General features: G+C 37.0%; 1 protein-coding gene across 5 annotated transcripts in view; it reads right to left on the bottom strand.

Moving 5' to 3' along the window:
- ASXL3 (ASXL transcriptional regulator 3) overlaps nt 1-19,947 on the bottom strand; it is a 196,425-nt gene that overhangs the window by 113,864 nt on the left and 62,614 nt on the right. For all 5 annotated transcript variants that reach the window (XM_044934439.2, XM_025273151.3, XM_044934440.2 and 2 more), the window contains 2 exons: nt 9,851-9,959; nt 8,517-8,625 (listed from right to left, as the gene is read on the bottom strand). In XM_044934439.2, the coding sequence (XP_044790374.2) occupies nt 8,517-8,625; nt 9,851-9,959 (218 nt within the window). The remainder of the gene's footprint in view (nt 1-8,516; nt 8,626-9,850; nt 9,960-19,947) is intronic.

The following is a 19,947-nucleotide window of genomic DNA, read 5'->3' as shown; positions in this document are numbered from 1 at the left end:
ATGACTGAAAAAAGTACTTCATTTTAAAAGCATGATTCTTTGTTCCTCTCTATCAATCACAAACTATATCAATCAAGAAGAAATCTGACTCTTTGGGATGAGTAATTGGGAGAATACATTTAATTTTGGTTTTATTTGAGAGGGACTTCGCTTTTATCATGAGATCGTACTCTATTTCCAATCTTTATCTCTATATTATGAAATATTTCTCTCCTTGAACAAGAAAAGAGGGGAAAGTACACTTAAATGGGTCACTTTATCTACACTTAAAAACTTTTTTTTTTTTTAACTCCATGACTCTTGGACTGTTAAAATTGACCAAAATCCATTTACACAAGAACAAAGTTCAGGGTTCAAGGGGAAATATGTAAGAAAAAGAGGTCCCTAATGGGTAAAAGAAATGGAAAATAGTATCTATAAGTCATGTTTGAAAGAGCTGGGATAAGTTATTTGGAGAAGTTAAGATGAAGGGGGTGGGAGCTAAGATGATGCCCAGCTGTTCTCTATCATCAGAAGAGGGGGAAAAAGGAGAAAACTGGTTTAATTAAAAGCTCCAGAGATTTCAGCATAAGGAAAAAATTCTTGACTATAAAGGTTATCAAAAACACAGAGACACAAATATAAAGAAGACTGTGGGATTCCCATCCCTCTGGGCATTTACTATTAGAATAATGTCTACTTAAATTGACTGGTTTAAGTAAAAAAGCTGACATGAGAGAGGATCCAGGCCTGCGTGAACCTCTGAAGTCCCTCATACTTCCCCTGAACTGTGAAGGCTGTGGGCTGGGATGAAAGAAAGGAGAATGAGGAAGAGTGGGCAGAGGAAGTTTTATATCCTGCCAATGGTCATTTCTGACTGTGAAGAGTATTCTTTTCCCTCTGTTTTTTCTTCCATGTGTAACTAAAACAACATTTTCACATACTTAAGTTTCCCTGGGCCACCAATGTAGAACAGGTGTCTCTAGGAGCCAACAAAGCTGTTAACGATAATGCAGACGTTGGATAAAAGACAAATTCGCTCAACCTGAGAAAAATCAGGGGACCTGACACAGTCACTAAAAGAATTCCTTCCCTCCTACAAGATTCTCAGGAATGGCTGTCAGGGAGAGATGGATGATGAACACAAAGAAGGCTCATGTGTCATCTGATGTAAAATCACATGTGAGCAGTCACAGACAAGCTCCCGAAAAAGCCCAGCAACACGAGACCAATACCACCGCAAGCAGAGACACCCAATTGTTGGGCGACCTCTTCAAAAGTTACTTGAACACATCCTTCACAGCTCCAGGGTGCAAGGGATAAACTGTCAGTGTGACTACTCCCAGGGGCGCCGAAACCTTCATTAGTACCCTTCTCCCTTCCTCCAGGAAGCTGCTCATCTGGGTGTAATTGATGTCTCAACTGAGAGCCTATCCACACACTTCAGGCCATTTTAAAGCACTTTTCACTTTTGAAAAAAAGGCCCCTCAAACTGTGGCCTCTGAGCCAACGCAAACAAAGAGTGAGCTGAATAATGTTTCATTAAGTTAACATGACTCTGCCAAGAATCATACAATCAGAAACCCGCTTATAAAACTGGCCATAAGGAATAATGAAAAGGGACCACATAAAATTCTGCGAACGCTGGAATCATTATTCACCCCGGGATCTGAGGACTAAAACATAGGATGTGTGTTCTCTATAATCTTTTTCCTTAAATAGAGACTTTGAAAATACTAATTCTCCAGCTAGAGTGCTGCTTCCTCCCTGAAAGCCATTAGGGTTAATAACAAGCCAAACCTTTTTTGATCTCTATGGATGAAAACTGTACATTCTCCAGTTTCCTTATTTTAAAAGATTAAATAGGATGGCTGCTTTGGATTTTAAACATGAAATATATTAGGGCCACAAAAACAGAAGCTCATTTTTTTATCTTGTTAATAACAATTTATAAACAGAAGGGAAAGGAGGTCAAGACAATCTACTGATGGTATCGTTTCTATAAAATATGTATGGTTTCCACAGCCAGCCATGTACTCTAAGTCAACTTAATATGTGTAAGCAAACTCATAATATACATGTTCAGAAAGCAACTCAGACACAAACATAAGCATAAATCTCAGACTAAATAGTCCACAAAATTCTAAATATTTTCTTTGGGTGACACAGATCTATACTTATACAGACATAAATGGTCATGGGTTGTCAACAAAGATGTATATATCAAGTGATTCTCCTAAATCACTCTTTCACCTCTTGAGCTAAGCCTATAAAATGTGAAGAGTTTACTTTCTTGAGTCTCTAATTCTTATTAACTTGAAAAACTGTTTAGGAGTCAAAGAAACCTAATGCACAGCTCTAGTTTTGTGTCTTGTTAATTCTAGAATTGAGAATATATTTCCTTTGCCATACTGTTAAAAAAAAAAAAACAGACTTTAAAACAAAATACCTTGGCGAAGTGTCTATCATTTAAAAACAAATCTGTTTTGCTGGCCAACGGACTGCAAGAAGAAAGCAAAAGCATTACTGTTATTATCTTTAACTACAGATTCACATGTCACTGGAATCAAGCTACAAGACTTCTTTCCGGTTACCAGCTTTTGTAAAGCGCTTTCTTTTCAAATACTTTTTGAGTTTCCCTTTAGTGGTGTAACACATGTCAACTAATCTCTGTTCATCTGAAATAACTCTATGGTAGCAGAGGCTCAGGACTGTCACAAGGGTATCTTACCAATTGATAGTTATTATTCACTTCAATACTATTCACTCTTTCATATCCCAAAGGAGGAATGGGAAAAGGAGAAGAGAATAAAGATTTAAAAAACAGATGGTGGGACCCTCCTCTCCCCCTGCCCTCTCTCCCATGGCCCCCACAACCCCACACTTCCCCACCTTCCCTCTCTCATTCTATTTTCAAAGCGTATTTGTACAGCTGTAAGAAGTGTGGAAATTATATCCATTCTAACTGCTGGTTCAAACACCTACTAGAAACAGAGTAAGGAAATCATCTAAACCAGTTCAGGTTCATGGCATTTATTACTGATTTGTAAGAAATCATGTGGTAGCCCACTCCTTCATTTGGATAAGCCGGTGGTTCCTCCTTGTCAAATTCTCAAGTTTAGCATCAGAACAGAGTTGGACAACTGTTGCAAAGCTAAACTGTACCAGTGACTCCCGGGCTAAGAGTGTTCCCTAAGGTTCCGGGCAGGGTCGCAGAGTGGTCAGAGCCTGGTTTTGGGGGTCACTCACATCAACCTGAGCATGCCACCGGAATGAAACACTGAACCTCTAAGTCTGTTTCCTTACTGGTTAAAAAAAAAAAATTAAAAATTAAATTAAAAATATAAACAAAATAAAAATCAAAAATAGAAAAATTCAATAAAACACAGCAACAGAGCCTAGGAAGTCTGACTAGCTCACAGGTGCTGCCGGCATTCATCAGTCTACATGTGCACAGTTCACAAAGGATAGGCGTTGTGAGCACTCAACATACTTTCAGTATCAAGGTTTGAAAATCTATCCTGGGGTGAACGGACTGTACACAGAAGTATATGGTATTCATATAGATAGGGAACACACTCGTTCTACAAGAAGCAATTGTGGTTTGCATAAAAGTGGGCAAGTCAAGGAACACTCAAGGAAATAAGCTATTTACCATTCTTTCAGTGATTTCTCAAAGCAATTTTGTTAGTACAACTTCAAAGGAGAGACCAGGAAATCCAGTTTTGGTCCCCATTAGCTGGAGATGTGTGGGTATGTGCTCTTTGGTGAAGTACTCATTCACATTTCAAATTAGGGGAGTTTGCTTATCCCTGTTGTGGTTTAATTATTGCCTAAGTGCTTTCACCCTGCCCTGGACCCCTTCAGAGCCACTAAAACCCTCCCACTCTTTCTTCTGAAATTTAGGATTAGTCATTAGCAAAATCTGATTGACCTGGCCCTCGCCCATGGACACTACTTCCCTTGGAACCTTCTCAGGTAGCAGCCTGTGTCTTTCCCACACATCTTGTATTGCTGGGCCTGAAAATGGGACATGTGACCTCTATGCTCCTTCCCGCTCCTTAAACGCCTCCAGCATTGTATCTCCAACAGTCGGTTGTCAACAGACTGTTCCTCCTTACTGTAATTATCTACCAACTCCTGGGTTACTCCCTTTCATGTCTGGGAGATTTTAGCTCCTAAATATCACACCCTTTCAATGCTAGTTCTATCCTACCTGTCTGTTTCAATATCCACACAGATGATTCTCTACCATTTCATGGCAGGGCTACCACCAGCCTTCACAACATCCTTGTGCGGATAAGAAAAGACAATATTTCCTCCATGTTGACCCTGCTCCATCTCATGACAGGAAGTTGGGCAAAGGAAGGGCTGCTCAATTTCAGTCACTGACGCTCACCTCGGCCAGGACACTCTGAAGAGGGCTCACACTATCTAACCATTCATAACAACCTTCAACCTCCCCTCCCTCTTTCTTCTCAGCTCAGACACACCTCCCATAATCCACCCTAACCTCAAGTTCAGGGGCTTCCCTGGTGGCTCAGGGGTAAAGAATCTGCCTGCCAATGCAGGAGATCGGGATTCGATCCCTGCGTTGGGAAGATCCCTTGGAGAAGGAAATGGCAACCCACTCCAGCATTCTTGACTGGGAAATCTCATGGACAGAGGAGCTTGGCGGGCTACTGTCGGGTAGCAAAGAGTTAGACATGATTTAGCAACTGAACAACAACAACTATAACCTCAATTTCATATATCCCACTCTTATAGCACCTACCCTTCCAACTCATTTCCTCTTGAACACCAAATCAAACAATTATTCTTCCCTAAAGAGACCTCCACCTCCTCCTTCATGCCATTCCTCACACAAATGTGCCTTTGCTCAACACCCACAACCAGTTTAAATTCCACAGAGATGGATCTTAATGCTCCAATGTCATGCACCCTCAATTCCTGCGTCCCTCTCTGGCTTCATCATTCACCCCTGGCAAAACCCCAGCTCTGGTCCATTTCAATATCGTGTCTACTCTGCATTCACAGAGTGGTCATGAACATGACCGGAGAAAAATGCACAAACATGCTGGCTGTTCTCACATTAAATTCAGGATCAGCCATCTCAGAACTGTCCTTAATGATGTCAGACCCAAGACAAACATTTTTTCTATCTTCTCCTTAGATCTACAGAGCTACCTCTCCATCTTCACCCGTGGCTGAAGAACTTATTTCCTATTTCACTGAGAAAAAATGGAGCATTAGGAAGTGAACTTGTGCAGCCCCTCCCCACATACTCACCTACCTTCATTTCTATCCAGCATCCTCATTTTTCCTATTGCTTCCTTACAGCACCAGTCAATACTCCTGAAGAGTGCCAATCTCTTCATCTGTTTAATCTCCTTCCCTCTCATCCAATCAAGTACATGGCAACAGGACACCTTCCTCATGGAAACCTCTTCAACTGGATTTCTTCCCAGCAGTATATGATTGTTCTCATATTTATCTCTCATATTCAGAAAACTTTCCTTTCTTCCACTTTCTCTTGCAGCCATTTCCCCATTTCACTCCTTCCCTTTATCTCAAAAATCCTTGAAAGAATTGACTACACTTGGGGTCTCCCATTCTCTTGAACATTACTCCATTCGTGCTTGTGGTCTTACAGTATGATAAAAACAGTCATTGTCAATAACCTCACAAAACTAAATCCAATGTTTTCTTCTCGGCCTTCATTTTAAGTTGACACATAGAGAGCAACTGACACATTTGAGTTACATCCTCCCCAGACACACTTTCTTCACTTTGTTTTCAGAACAGACAACATAAGTTGTCCGTCCACTTATCCTCTGTCTCATTTGCTGGTTCCTATAATCTCTCCTACCTCTTAAATTTCAAGTACCCTAAGCTCAGTCTTTGAGCCTCTCCTCTTTTCTATCTGCCTTCAATTTCTTGGTGATTTCATCCAGTTTCTTATCTTTAAAGCTCATCTATAAACTGACCACTTTCAAATGTATATTTCCAGCAAAGCCTTTCCCATTAATCTAAGACAGATAAGTCCAGTTATGTAACATATTCACTTGGATGCTGAAAATTAATTTCATGTTTAATATGTCCTACGCTGAGCTCCTTTGTCAACATCCCCCACCCCAAACTCTTGCAAGTATTCCATCTAAGTTAAAGAAAATAGTTCTACTTGCTGGCACTCAAAACTCTGAAGTCATCTCCAACTCCTTTCTTTATCTCATGCTGCTGCTGCTAAGTCACTTCAGTCGTGTCCAACTCTGTGTGACCCCATGGACGGCAGCCCAGCAGGCTCCCCCATCTCTGGGATTCTCCAGGCAAGAACACTGGAGTGGGTTGCCATTTCCTTCTCCAATTCATGAAAGTGAAAAGTGAAAGTGAAGTCGCTCAGTCATGTCTGACTCTTAGCGATCCCATGGACTGCAGCCTACCAGGCTTCTCCGTCCATGGGATTTTCCAGGCAAGAGTACTGGAGTGGGGTGCCATTGCCTTCTCCTCTTTATCTCATAACTACACTAATTTCAGCAGTTCCTATTGGGTCTACCCTAGAATTCAATAACTTTTCATCATATTCATTGCTACTCCTGTTATTCAAACTCCCATCATCTCTTATCTAGATTACACCAAACCTTTCTAACTTGTCTCCCCGTTTTTGTCCTTGTTCTCTTATATATGGATTTTTGTACTTAGTGATCCTACTAAGGCCTGAGATCACTGTTGTTCTAGCTCAAAACCCTGCAGTGGTTTAACACCTCACTCAAAACAAAGTTTTGTGTCATGGCACTCCAAAACTTCTCTGCAACTGTATCTTACCATCTTCTCCCTTGCTCACTCTGGACTCCAACCACACTGGCCTAATGTTTCTGGAACATTCCAGGCACTCTCCTGCTTTAAGGCCTTTATAATTGCTGCTGCTTCTGTCTAGAACTCTCTCCCATCAAATGCCTGTTCCCTCATTCCCTTGGGTCTTTTCTCAGATGTACTTCTCTCTCGTTCTTATGTCCTTATTTAATTGATTTTGCCCCATAACACTTGTCAGCACTAAATAAGATGTAAATTTCACATATTTATCTTGCTTATTGTCTGTCTCTCTACCAATATAAAATCCATGAGAGGTCTCTTTTTGTTCCTCTTTTTAACTGCAACAACTATAATGCTGAGAACAGCACTCGGCATATAGCAGAAACTCAATATATATGTTGATATACATTAACAGAAAGTAGGTGGGAGAGACAGGGAGGATGCAAGTGTTCATGCAAGCATGCAGTACAGCAAGAGGACCCAATAAGATTCCCATTCAGCCACTGAAGGAGAAGGGTGTGCCCCATTCACTAGCCCTTCCAGAAATCCAGAAATTGTCATGCATCTCTGCTCTCTTCTCTTCCTAAACACAAGGACCTGCCAAAGTTCACAGCACTACCATAATAGTGGTGGGGGGGTTTAGTTGAGTTTTCAAAAGGTACAGGAGTAATAAGGACATCAAATTAAATGAAAGCTGGTTTAAAAAAAAAGTCTACAAAGCTAATTTCAGTCATTTTACTAAGAAAAGAATCTGTGTTTCCTATAATAATTCAGCACCTTGGCTACAGGTCAGATGGCGCTGGAGCAAAATCAGCCTCTAGGGGACTATCAGAAAGACACCAGTTTAAAGGGCAGGAGTGGCTAGTCAGAATACAAAGGGACTCCTACGACCATTAGTGAAATGAATGGCTTTGGGCTATTACTGAAATACGATATTTCTGCAAGGATCCTTTAAGGTTTGTTTGTTTAACGGTAATTTACTGATTTCTATGAGTCCACCAACACAGACTTTAATGACACAGTATTCCTCTCAAATCATGATCTGGGTCCACTTGGGGGACCAGTGAGTTAGGTTAAAAAAATAGAAAAGAACAGCAGCTTTTGTGGAGCAAAGGTTTGCCAAAACTGCAGTACAGAAATTACATACACCAACAGATTATAATGCAAATGTCTTGAGAAAGTTAAAAATGAATCCACATGGACAGAATTCAAGTGGAAAATGCCCCCTTAGAATTCCAGAAGGGTTGTTCACTTTTCAAAAGCATTTCATAAGAATATAACTCATTTGGTCCCTGTTTCACTGTGAGGAATGTTAACATTAAGCTTAATTTATTAAAGACAAACCTAGGAACAAAGTTATTATAAAACTACTTGAGTTCACAGGAAAAATCAGCACAATCAGAAACCAAACATCAGCCGTCTCAAGCCTCACATAAGGATAAAACCACAGCAAACCGCAGTAAGCCTCTCACCTTGCACAAGAAATATAATGATAACACTCAAGAGTACTATGCAGGGAAATGCATACTGTTAAAAAGCAAAATAAAACAAAAAGCAAACAACTGAATACTTTTCTTAGGTGCTAACCTTTAGAATTGTTTAATGATAAATGGTGGCAAAACTTAAAATTGTATCAATAATGGTAGGGAACTCAATTATCAAGTTATTCGAATTCTATATAACCTTTAAGAGAACAGGATTTCTATCTTGAAATCTGCCACACTTACCTCCATTTCCTTCCCCATTGGCATTGGCCTCCGCCATCTCTGAGCCATCCAGTTCAGACTCACAGCCTAAATCCAAAGTTCCATCAGCTGAGCATGATGACTCCTCTTTCTATATTAGTTTAAAAATAATAATTTATGGAGATGTATTAGCAACGGAAAACACTCAAAATACTTCTAGGGCCCTAAGGAATTATCAAAGTTACTTCTGACTTTAAATTGCAATACTGATTTATTTTTTACGTAAAACCACTCCTTGGAGAGGGGTGGATTACTGGGAAAAACACACTCCATAGTTGATTTTGGGGGAGATAACCTTTAAAATCTACACAAAAGACAAAGTTTCTTTTTGCCATATGTTGTTTCTGTTTTTCTCAATTCTACTGTCTTCATTTTAGAAAACGGCTTTACAACTTGGATGTAACCATAAACTAACTACAAAAAATAATAAATAATACAAGTCTTTTGATTAACCTGTATTATTTTCTGAAACACATACACAGAACAAGAGCCTGATGCTTAAGAGCTGAGAAAGAATCCCCACTTCTTTGCCAGGTATAACTTTTACTATTGAAAATAAAACAGAAGAAACTTCTCAAAGGAAATTAATGAATTTTAAACATAACCCCTCATTTACTAAAGCTGATACTTTTTTTAATTTATAAGAAAATACACTGATTTTGCATGGTCTAAGTTATGCAGCCATTTGTATCAGCTTTTGTCCTCTGGAATTTGGCATCTTACATGGCATTTCCATTCCAGATGTAAATGGAAATTACACTAAAATCATTAAGAGTTGGTTATCTGAAGCTTTTAATTTCTCTGTTCTTCTCATATGACTAAAAGCTTTTATTAAAACTTCCCAGAGAGCACTGTTTCTTTCAAATCTGAATAACATTTAAAACAGCCAATTTTCAAGAGGAATGGGTACATTTCTTACTTTTATAAAAGACAGACATACAGGTGTGAAGCCGGTATATCAATGTGTAATCATCAAGTCAAATAGTTTTTTGGCAACTGTGATCATCTTAAAACTTTTGGCTGATGAACCATGGCGGTCCTCCAGGTAAATTTTTAAGAATCAAGAATTTCAAGGAAGCCACAACCGTTTTCCATTACTATATGTTAGAGTGAAACCACAGATATGCTTTCTTTAAAGAAGAATGTCATTGTTTATTCTTAATATGAAATCATTTTTAAGACATCTGAAAACATTTAAAAGGCAAAGGGATCATTCTACCCCTCACCCAAATCTAATTTTGTTTACCTTCACATGTCTGAATAAAGGCATGATACATAGTAATAACAGACATAATATGCAGAACAGTCCAACTTACTTTGAGAGCATAGAGGCCTGACTTCCCGGGGATTTTGAAGAATGTTCCATCCCCGATTCGCGTGTTAGTGTGAAGCATTGCATTCAGACAGGCTAATGGAGAAGTTCCACTAGAAAATAAAAGTGTGCAAAAAATGAAGCAGTCTGAGACGCAGTTTCTGGGGCAAAACCGTTCTCAGTCTCTTAGGAAAAAAAAAAAAAAAAAAGACCCTCTCGCATGCCTTTTTAAAATATCCTCCCAACCCCGAAAACATCTACATTACAATAACAGGCCAGTCCAGTTTCGCCAAAGTTAATCAGATGCATCTGTCTTCTAGGCTTCAGGCAAAAAGTCTCCTGAATTGAAATTATGCTTTTATTCATAAAGCAACCAACACTATATTTCAAAGAAACCAAAGCCCAAACGTTTATGTGGTGTTATTTTGCAAATAATACCATGAAGCCTCAGGTTTTAAATACTACAGACAAGTTGATGGTTGCACTTGAATGATCAAATAAACCAAGTTCAAGGACAGCTCCATCCTATAGGTTGAAAAGCAACAAAAGAATAATAAGAAACCAGGGAAGAACTGATTTAAAATTACAAGTATTTAAGTTACTCATGGGATTGCACTTCTCACAAGGCCAAATAAAAATCTATATCTGTGCTTCTTCAGTGACATTCTTTCCTCAGCTCTTTATTTGTCAAATAAAGAAAATATGTGTTTGGGAATCCTACCCAGCTAATGATAATATTCTGCAGTAAAGAAGTGACTGAACTGTGAAAACAGATTTTTTTTTTAAAGGAATCAAACAGTATTAAATATTGATTAAAATATCAAAACACATATGTACAAACATCATTGAAATGTATTCATAAAATTAAAAAGATGTTTATGAAATGTAAAATACATATATATTTTCTGGGGTAATTTCAGAACTTCTTTTGTGTTTTGTTTGTAAACTGGTATTTCTGTATACTAGAATTTAGAAGTAGAACTGTTACTTGCATTTACTTATGTTTCCATATATACTTTACTTCCTAATATGCTATAAGATCAATATTTGGTTGAATCAATACAGATCAGAAACCCTACTCCCCATCCCATTCACCTAGTTAGGGGTTCTGGGTATATATTCCAAGATATCCTTGGACAAGAGAACCTTTGGGATATCAAGGTTTCAAAGTAAATTTCAGTGATAGAAACATTTTTTTTTTAATTTTATTTTATTTTTAAACTTTACATAACTGTATTAGTTTTGCCAAAAACATATTTTTATGTGACTAAGCTAAAAGTGTTCTAAAAACCAAGACTGTCCCATCTCTTACTTACTATGAATGCTCACCAATAAAATGAAAAAAGCCAAATTTGCTGAGTTGCCACAACACACTTACTAGCCAGTCAGCATATATACACATCATGGTCATAAAGGTTTGTAAGTATTCTAATAAGAACACTTTATTATTTTAGGAAACAGTTTCTCTAGGCCAACACATCAGTACGTTTCCATTTGGTCTGACAGGAAGCAAGCGCCCCAGTATAAGTTTGGTCACAGAACAACACAGAACAGTGAAGTACACATGGAAACAACACTGGGAGTTTATGTAACAGCTTTCCTCTCAAAGCTTCTACAAGCCTACAGACCTCATTTCATTCTTTTTCCTCACAAAAGATGTTCTGCTTATATGTAAAGTGGGCCAAGCATTCCTTATAAAGTAAAAAACATTCATCTCCCAGAAATAGCTGTCCATGAATACATTTCAGATAAACAAGGCTATACATGTTACACTGAACACTGTAAAATATATATTTTTATCATTATTCTCTTCAGAAAAAGCACAGACAATTTGAAGCTGGGAATTATTATACCAGATTTGTGGAGCTTTAATTTGGCAAAACTGTCAAAAAACACAGATTTTTCTGTAGGGACCTGGCAAGAAAATGTTACCACTACAAGTAAAATAGAATCCTATACATATAAATGAAACAATGTAGATGGTTTTGAAATATAAAAATACTTAATATTACTAATTGTGCACATTGCAAACCTCATACACATTCTTCCTGTTCTTCTTTCCTAAGGTCCTAATACACACAATTTCAAGAACTCAGATTTAGAATTTTAGAGAATAATACAGATTTAAAGGCAACTAAAAAATACTGAATAAACATAATTTCACTATAATTTACATTTTCTTTCTAAGGTACAGTAAACCAAAGATAATGGTGGAAGATAAACTGACTACTAAATAATAGTTTAAGGCTATGCTTGTTTCAAACATAAGTGATAATACCCAGTTTCATATAAATAATAAGCTCTGTTGAATATGAATATATTATTAAACTATACTGTTTATTAATTCAATAAATTCAAGATTTACTGTGGAAATATTTTAAAAATATATAATTTATAATCACATGACACAGATATCCAAAAGTCTCAAAGACTACTGTAATTTTCCCCAAAACAAAAAGGAAATCCACTTTATTTTAAAACTATACATTTGCATTTCAGAAGAATTAAAAATATTTTGCAATCAAATGCAAATTTTACTACTCAGCCTGATTAGTCACTTAGTTTTAAACATATCAATTGCATTTCTTCATAGGAAAAAAAAATCAAATTAAATGGCCCTTTCATTTAAAAACTGTAAAACTTTAGCATTGAAAGAGGAAGTGCTTAAGAAAGAAAGGTAACTTTCATCCACTGCATATCCATAGGAAAGTGAATTTTAAATATCTTTCATACCCTTTACTTATTGCTATCATTCTCAACATTTCCACAGAGTCTAGAAATTGTGGACTGCTTCCCCTGAAAAAGTGAATGTCCTAAGTAGCTGCCATTGAACAAGAATAAATAAAAGTCTCATTAAGTATTTCTATTATTTTAATATTCAGAAAAATAGATTCAGCAAGTGTACCTAGGCCAGCTTTAAGAAAGATATAAATATATATTTATATATCTGTATATATTAAAAAACACAATGTCTTATTGTGGGTATGAAAAAAGATGAGGCAAGTATATGTTAAAAGTTTGTATTCTTAGACAGCATAGACATCTTCTATGTAATATTCCTTATTTTTAAATTAAAAAATATTTGCTCACAATGCGAGTTAATTGCCTAAGTCAGAATCTGAAAGCAAAAAATTCTGGAATAGACTATGTGCCTGTGTATATTGTATATGAAATAATAACACATCAACATTTTAATTCAAAAATCTCTAAAATTTCAAAAGTTACTTACTTTCTAAAAGGATGAATTGGAAGAATTGCGATATCCCAATTTATAAAAAGAGACAACAAAGAAAAAAGGGAAAAAAAAGTTAGTTTTCCAGCTTAAAATGCAATTCTACATCCCACTATCTCAATAAATAAGACAGCATACAAGAAACACACCAAACTCTTAGATTTGGCTGTAAACTCTGGAGGACTGGAGTAAAAGGTAAATTCCACTTTCTTCCCTACACTTCCATAATGTTTTCACTTTGTCTACAATGCTCACATATGGATAGTGCCATATTGGGAATACAATTAGAAATAAACTATCAGGACACTATTTGTCCCCAGTTCCTTTCTTTCTGCCATGCCCTGTAACTAGGACCTTCCCTATACACCTGCCAGGATAGATATACAGCTTCTTCTATTTGTTTGTCTTCCTCCCTAGACTGTAGGGTTGTGGAACCCTTCTGGCTTGTTTTCATTTCCCACAACCCCTGAAGCAGAACGGGGTGAAATTTGGAGGCAGGGGAGCAGGCATAATTTAAACTGTCTAGACATCAAAGAACCCCCAGAGATGCTTTGCAGAGCCCCAGTGCTGTGTGAACTACAGAAAAACCATTGCTTTATCACATCAAATTGCTGACAGAACATATAAAATTTTACTAATAGTGCACACTTGGTGAAGAGAATGGATGGTCTGTCTATTTTAATAATTTTAAAAACCAGAGAAAATACCTGGGGAATGCAATTGGAAGGATATTTAGATACGACAAAGAAAACATCATTCCTTTCCATAGAAAATTAATAATGCTTTACAAGGCAATAATTAAGTAATCCAAATCTTAAGCTACTTTATTTTACTAAGTATCTCTTCATAAAAATTTCAGATGAAGCTATTTCCTGAAAACATTTTTAAATCTTGCTTTGTAATTTGCGGAACATTGAAAAAAGTAATCCTAAACAATGTTAAGTCTAAAAATTCAACAGATTTAAGGAGTGATTATTAAGCAGCATTATTCATCAGTTATTGTGCTAAGTCCTATTAATACAAATTAACTGAACCAATTTTATATTCACTCTTTAAAATAAATTAATAATACTTCAAGTATTTTCAGTGTCGAGAGCCAGGAGAAAATGTCTTAATTTTAAAGAATATATTTTTAAGAGGAAGTTATGTGGATCTCTGAGATGGAAGTAATGTTTCAGTTCTTTATACAGAATATTAGTGTTCATTATGTGGAAATTAATTGTTTACTTAGGATTTGGTCATTTCATTTTATATATGTTATACTTCCCAAAAATGTTTTTGAAAATACTGAAAAACAAATAATATACCCTTGGCCTTATGCAAGTGTTTACATATTCAATGGGCAAGTCACTACTAGTGGGGAAGAAAAAACTATTTCTACCACAGAATGTGGATAAGTCCTAAACACACATACACGCAGTTTATACCAGTTGATAAATCAGTAACCTAGATGATTAAAAACTACCCTAGAAAGTCAAGGCCAAACTAACTTCTTTTTATTTTTTTGAAAGGCAAATATATTAAGCATTTATTGAGTACATCATTTTTTTTTACTTAATTTATTTTAATTGGAGGCTAATTACTTTACAATATTGTAGTGGTTTTTGCCATACATTGACATGAATCAGCCCTGGGTGTACATGCAAACTAACTTCTTACTCTGAGAAACAATACTGTTAGTCTGGAACGCTTGAAAATGATTGGGAAAAAAAACTTGAAAGTTAGAGTCCTACATAAATACATTATCTGAAGAAGCTCAGCACACAGAATAGTAGACCAAAAAAGGACCTACAGAAAGTCTGAAATTTGATTTGGATGATGAGAACAGTATCTCAAATTTCACAGTACCTCTTAGATCACTAGTGAAAGTTTTTTAATGGGCACTGACATATGACAAATAACAAAGATTTAAGTTAGAAAATGTAAGTTTGATTCCAAGTTTTGCAGGTGTAACTGAGGCTGAGGTTTAGAATCTCACTGTCGTCAACTAGCTAAGAGATAACAGCTGAAATCTAAATTCTACTCTGATTTCAAACCCCATATAAACATGCAAAAATAAACAAGAACAACCAATTAATTCAAGAGATGAGTCATTTAAAAGGAAGATATTTTGCATATTTCTTTTTAAAAAATACCTACATGCTTTTCATTATTCAGTGTGTCTGTAGGGTAAAATTAGAAACATAGTCCCAGGTATTCTTTTACCAGGTATGGATATCAAAGCAAGAAATAATTACCAAGTGACATATGTTGCACAATTCTTAAATTTAGAGAAACAGTTTCAGACTCCAAACCTAAACACGCATCTCTGATTGGCTTGAACAATGTAAAATTATATTCTTTGGGGAATATAAACAGGCATTTGAACTTAGACCTTTTATCCACTTTATGGACACAATGAAGCTACCACTAGAGATTCCTATAGTCATGTTCACTAAACAGACCTTTTGTTTTAGGAGACAAGAATTTCAAAACATCAATACAAGGACAAAAGTTTGCTCAGTATTATTTAAGAATAGTACCTATAAGGAAAATTAAGAAATAGTCCTATAAAAATGTAAGCTAAAGCATATAATCTAAATTATAATTTTTAAAGACCTCAAAGTAAAATATGAGGTGAGCTGGTCATCTTTGATTATAGACATTAAGGGAAGGATATACCACATATATATCTGGATACCAGCAATTGTATGCATGTCGTGACAGGCTACACTAGGAAAGGCAATGCAGTACAATGAACGAGACTGGCTTCTGAAGCCACTTAGCCTGAGTAGCTAAGGACAGACCATTTACTAGCTCTATGACTTTAGACTTCATTTCTATGGGTCTCAGGCTTCACAACTACAAAATGTGGATAACAAAGGTCACTATTTCATAGGGGATTATTCTGAAGATTTAATGAGTTAAAATACATAAAACACCTAGAATTGTGTCTGGCATATTGTATGTGTTTAAAAATTATAAATTATTATTACTATGTATAATAATAATGAATTATTATGAAAGGAAATCAACTCTGAATATTCATTGGAATGACTGATGCTGAAGCTGAAGCTCCAATACTTGGGCCACCTGATATGAAGAGCCGACTCACTGGAAAGACCCTGATGCTGGGAAACATTGAGGGCAGGAAGAGAAGGGGGTGAGACAGGATGAGATGGTGGGATGGCATCATCGTCTCAGTGGACATGCTGCTGCTGCTGCTGCTAAGTCGCTTCAGTCGTGTCTGACTCTGTGCAACCCCACAGACAGCAGCCCACCAGGCTCCTCCGTCCCTGGGATTCTCCAGGCAAGAATACTGGAGTGGGTTGCCATTTCCTTCTCCAATGAATGCATGCGTGCTAAGTCGTTTCAATCGTGTTCGACTCTGTGTGACCCCATGGACAGCCCTCCACCAGGCTCCTCTGTCCACAGGATTTTCTAGGCAAGAACACTGGAGTGGGTTGCCATGTCCTTCCCCACAATGGACATAAGTTTGAGCAAACTCCAGGAGACAGTGAAGGACTGGGAAGGCTGGCATGCTGCAGTCCATGATGTCGCAAAGAGTCAGACACAACTTAGCAACTGAACAACAATAATGATAACTACTATGCCCCAAAATAACCAACATCTAGAGATACAAAGGATGGCAAATGGAAAAAAAATTAAATATTCTGTAGTTTAAAGAACTTATTCAGGTAAAATTTTGTTTAATTTCATTTTTGTTTCATTAGCAAAAATAAGTGAAGATATGCAAGTGTATACATTCCTTTCCCATAGCCTTTCACATGTGATTAATACTGAAAGTAACTTATTCAGTAGAGAGAAAACATGCTAAAAATATCTATTATTATAGATGCCATTTATTGAGTATCTCTAATGTGACTGGGCTTTCACACTATTATTTATATTGCTTACAGTCCCCATAAAATGTAAGCATGATCCCTAGTTTTACAGATGTAACCGAGGCTGAGAGGTTAAGACTCAGAGTGTAGTCAAATAACAACTAAGTGATACAGCTGAAATCCAAATTCTACTCTGATTCCAACACCCATGCTCTTTTGACTACCCCCAATTCTCTGTCTACAGAGTTGTTTCTTCCACTTAACTAACCTTGGATACCACAAGTGAATATATAACACTTGAGGGAAACACACAAAGGAAAGCCAGATGCCAGAAAAGAATAAGATGTTGGCTTCATCTTCATTTAATATTGTCTGTAACAATGACTCCCCTAGGGTAAATTCCAAATAATATAATGAAAGAACCAGGTTACAGAGGATGACATTGTTGGCTGTCTTGTTCAGGTAATGCTACCCTATGAAAACGAAGGAAGAAAGACCTCTGAGAGAATATGGTTAAGAATTCAGACCCATAATTGAGATGCCTCTTTGCAGAACTAGATCATTAAAGAATAACACAATCCATTAGTTGAATAAATATTTATTGAGCACATTATATATGTGAAGCTAATCTTGAAATAAATTTGCACTCTTGACAGTGCTTTGCACAGAACAGAAATGTAGGCTGGGCTGAAATGAATTCTCTGAATACATATGAAATGACAAGGGATTCAGGAGAAAGGAGCCTTGAAGCATGTGTCACAAAATGGAGAAAATCATTTGGAATTTAGATGTTATCCCTAATTTATTCTAAGGAGGCAATCATTTGTGGATTTATTCTATCACCAACTCCAGCGCAGAGGCAGCCAACCCATGGTCTTCGATGACTCTTCAGGGCTTTATACTATTTCCCTACAACTGTAGTCTCAGAGTATTTTCACTTAAGCCAAAAAAAAAAACCATATAAAATAAAACAATGAATTTCATATATTAAAGAACAGCAGTGTAAGCACAATTGGTATGATAAAACAGGTTCGTATCGAAATGTTAATTTCTGTATTCTACTTGTAGCTACTCATACTCCCATTCTCTCATTTTGTTAGTAATGGCCAATACCACAGCATTTCTGAGTGTGTGCTATAGAATGTTAGTTCCAAGTGTTCCTCAAAAAAACTGTCAAAGGAGTTTCAGAAAAAAATGCATCCTCCTCTTGCAAACTCAGCAAATACATTAACAGTGTACACTAAAATCTCTGAAAAATCTTATATTAACTCCAGAAACCTCCTTAACTCAGTGTTTCCTAAGAATATACAATTTAAAAATCTTCTCCACAAGAGTATGTAGCAACATCTCTGATTATAGTATGCCAAGAAAAATACTTGAGGAAATGCTGAACTATATTTATGGTTAGGGTCATGAGGAAATAGTACCTAGCGGTCATATTCCCAGGAACATTTAATTTCATTAGCAAGATGCTTAAAAATTATTTGAAAGGTATATAAAATAGTTCTCTGTGAAAAAATAATGGAGTGTGATTATTTTTCCCTGTGTAGCCTTACAAAATTGAAAAGCATCCAGGTACTTTAAACAGCGTTGAAAAATTTACAAACAGTATCCATATATAAATGAAAATACTTTATATTTGCAATATCATATTACCTAAAATGAAAGTCATCATATTCATCTCTCCCAGTGGAGAGCTTCCTCCTGACTATTTCTCTCACTCAATGAGTAAGGTCTTCCTCTTCATCACCCAGAAATGAAGCATTTCTTAGACTATTAGAATTATTCTGCCTCAACAAAGTTCATCTTTCAATTTACATTTTTTACTTCCTCACATCCTAATTCAAACAATCTTTACATCACAAGAGGACAGTTTTAGAAACCCTAGCCCTACCCCTGCTTTTAATGTCTGCCTGCTGCAATTTCATCTACCCACTGGTGCCAGGGCCATGTTCCTATTTAAAAGACAAAAACAAGTAAAACGTTGCTCAGGCTTCAGGCCTTGACATACACCAGACTGACTGACTGCTTCTTTACAATCTGTAGTTTTCACTCCCTACCACAGGAAGCACAGAGTCATTAGGATCCTCTATGGTAGATCGGCAACTCCTTCATCTCCACCTTCCCCAACTCTCAGGTTACTCCCCAACCCCGAGACTATCCTCTAATCTGATGTGGCTCCGTAAACCATGTGCCTCTGCAGTTTCCCATCTCTCTGTTTTGGCTCCTCCGGCATCCTCTGCCTGGAAATGCATCCCACTCTTTGCTCCATTTATCACTCAAAATAAAATGTTTAGCCACCACCTGTATGGTGACGTCTTCCGTGATACCAGGGTGTCTCCCTCACTGTACAACAGTCTCAACACCCTACATGTCCCTCACATTTTCCTCTCATTACAACCGTTTATGCGTCTAACTCTCCTGCCCTTAAAACTTCCAAGAAGTTTGGGAATGCCACGGGGGACAGACACATATTTATCTATCCTTTATTATTTGACAAGCAATCCCAAGGTACTCAGAAGGTGTTTGTTGAAATGAATGTAATCATTGCTATAAAAACTGTTTCAATCATGGATATGTGGACATAACAACCACACACCGAACAGCCTCTATAGTCTATAAACTCCTGACTATAATCATGTGTGTCAAACAGCCAACATATCACACAGGCTATGTAGTAGCCATATTATATTTGCACGCTCTGCATTCCTTTCTCCTAGGAACTTTCCTTACTTTAGCCATCACTGAAATGGTTCTGACTTCATCAGAAAGGCTAGCCTTGGTAACTATCTGGCCAGATGGTAGGAGTTTGAGTATCTTTGGGGAAGCATATAGAAATAAAGGGAATGAGCATACATTATTTTCAGCAGAAACATAAGCTGTAAAGGGACAAAAAACATATTAGCTAGGGACTATCTTGGCCTCGACAAGGAGGGAGCCTACCAAGAACAAAACTAACCACAGTCAAGCAGAGCAAATCAGAGGAAGAAAACATGGGGCATCACTTGGACTCCTGTATTATCTAGTCAAGTTGAAGGTCAACTG

This window comes from Bubalus bubalis, chromosome 22, assembly GCF_019923935.1.
Source record: "Bubalus bubalis isolate 160015118507 breed Murrah chromosome 22, NDDB_SH_1, whole genome shotgun sequence".
NCBI classification, from domain to species: domain Eukaryota; kingdom Metazoa; phylum Chordata; class Mammalia; order Artiodactyla; family Bovidae; genus Bubalus; species Bubalus bubalis.
Note: the sequence above shows the minus strand (reverse complement) of the source record. Positions and strands in the feature narration are given on the sequence as shown.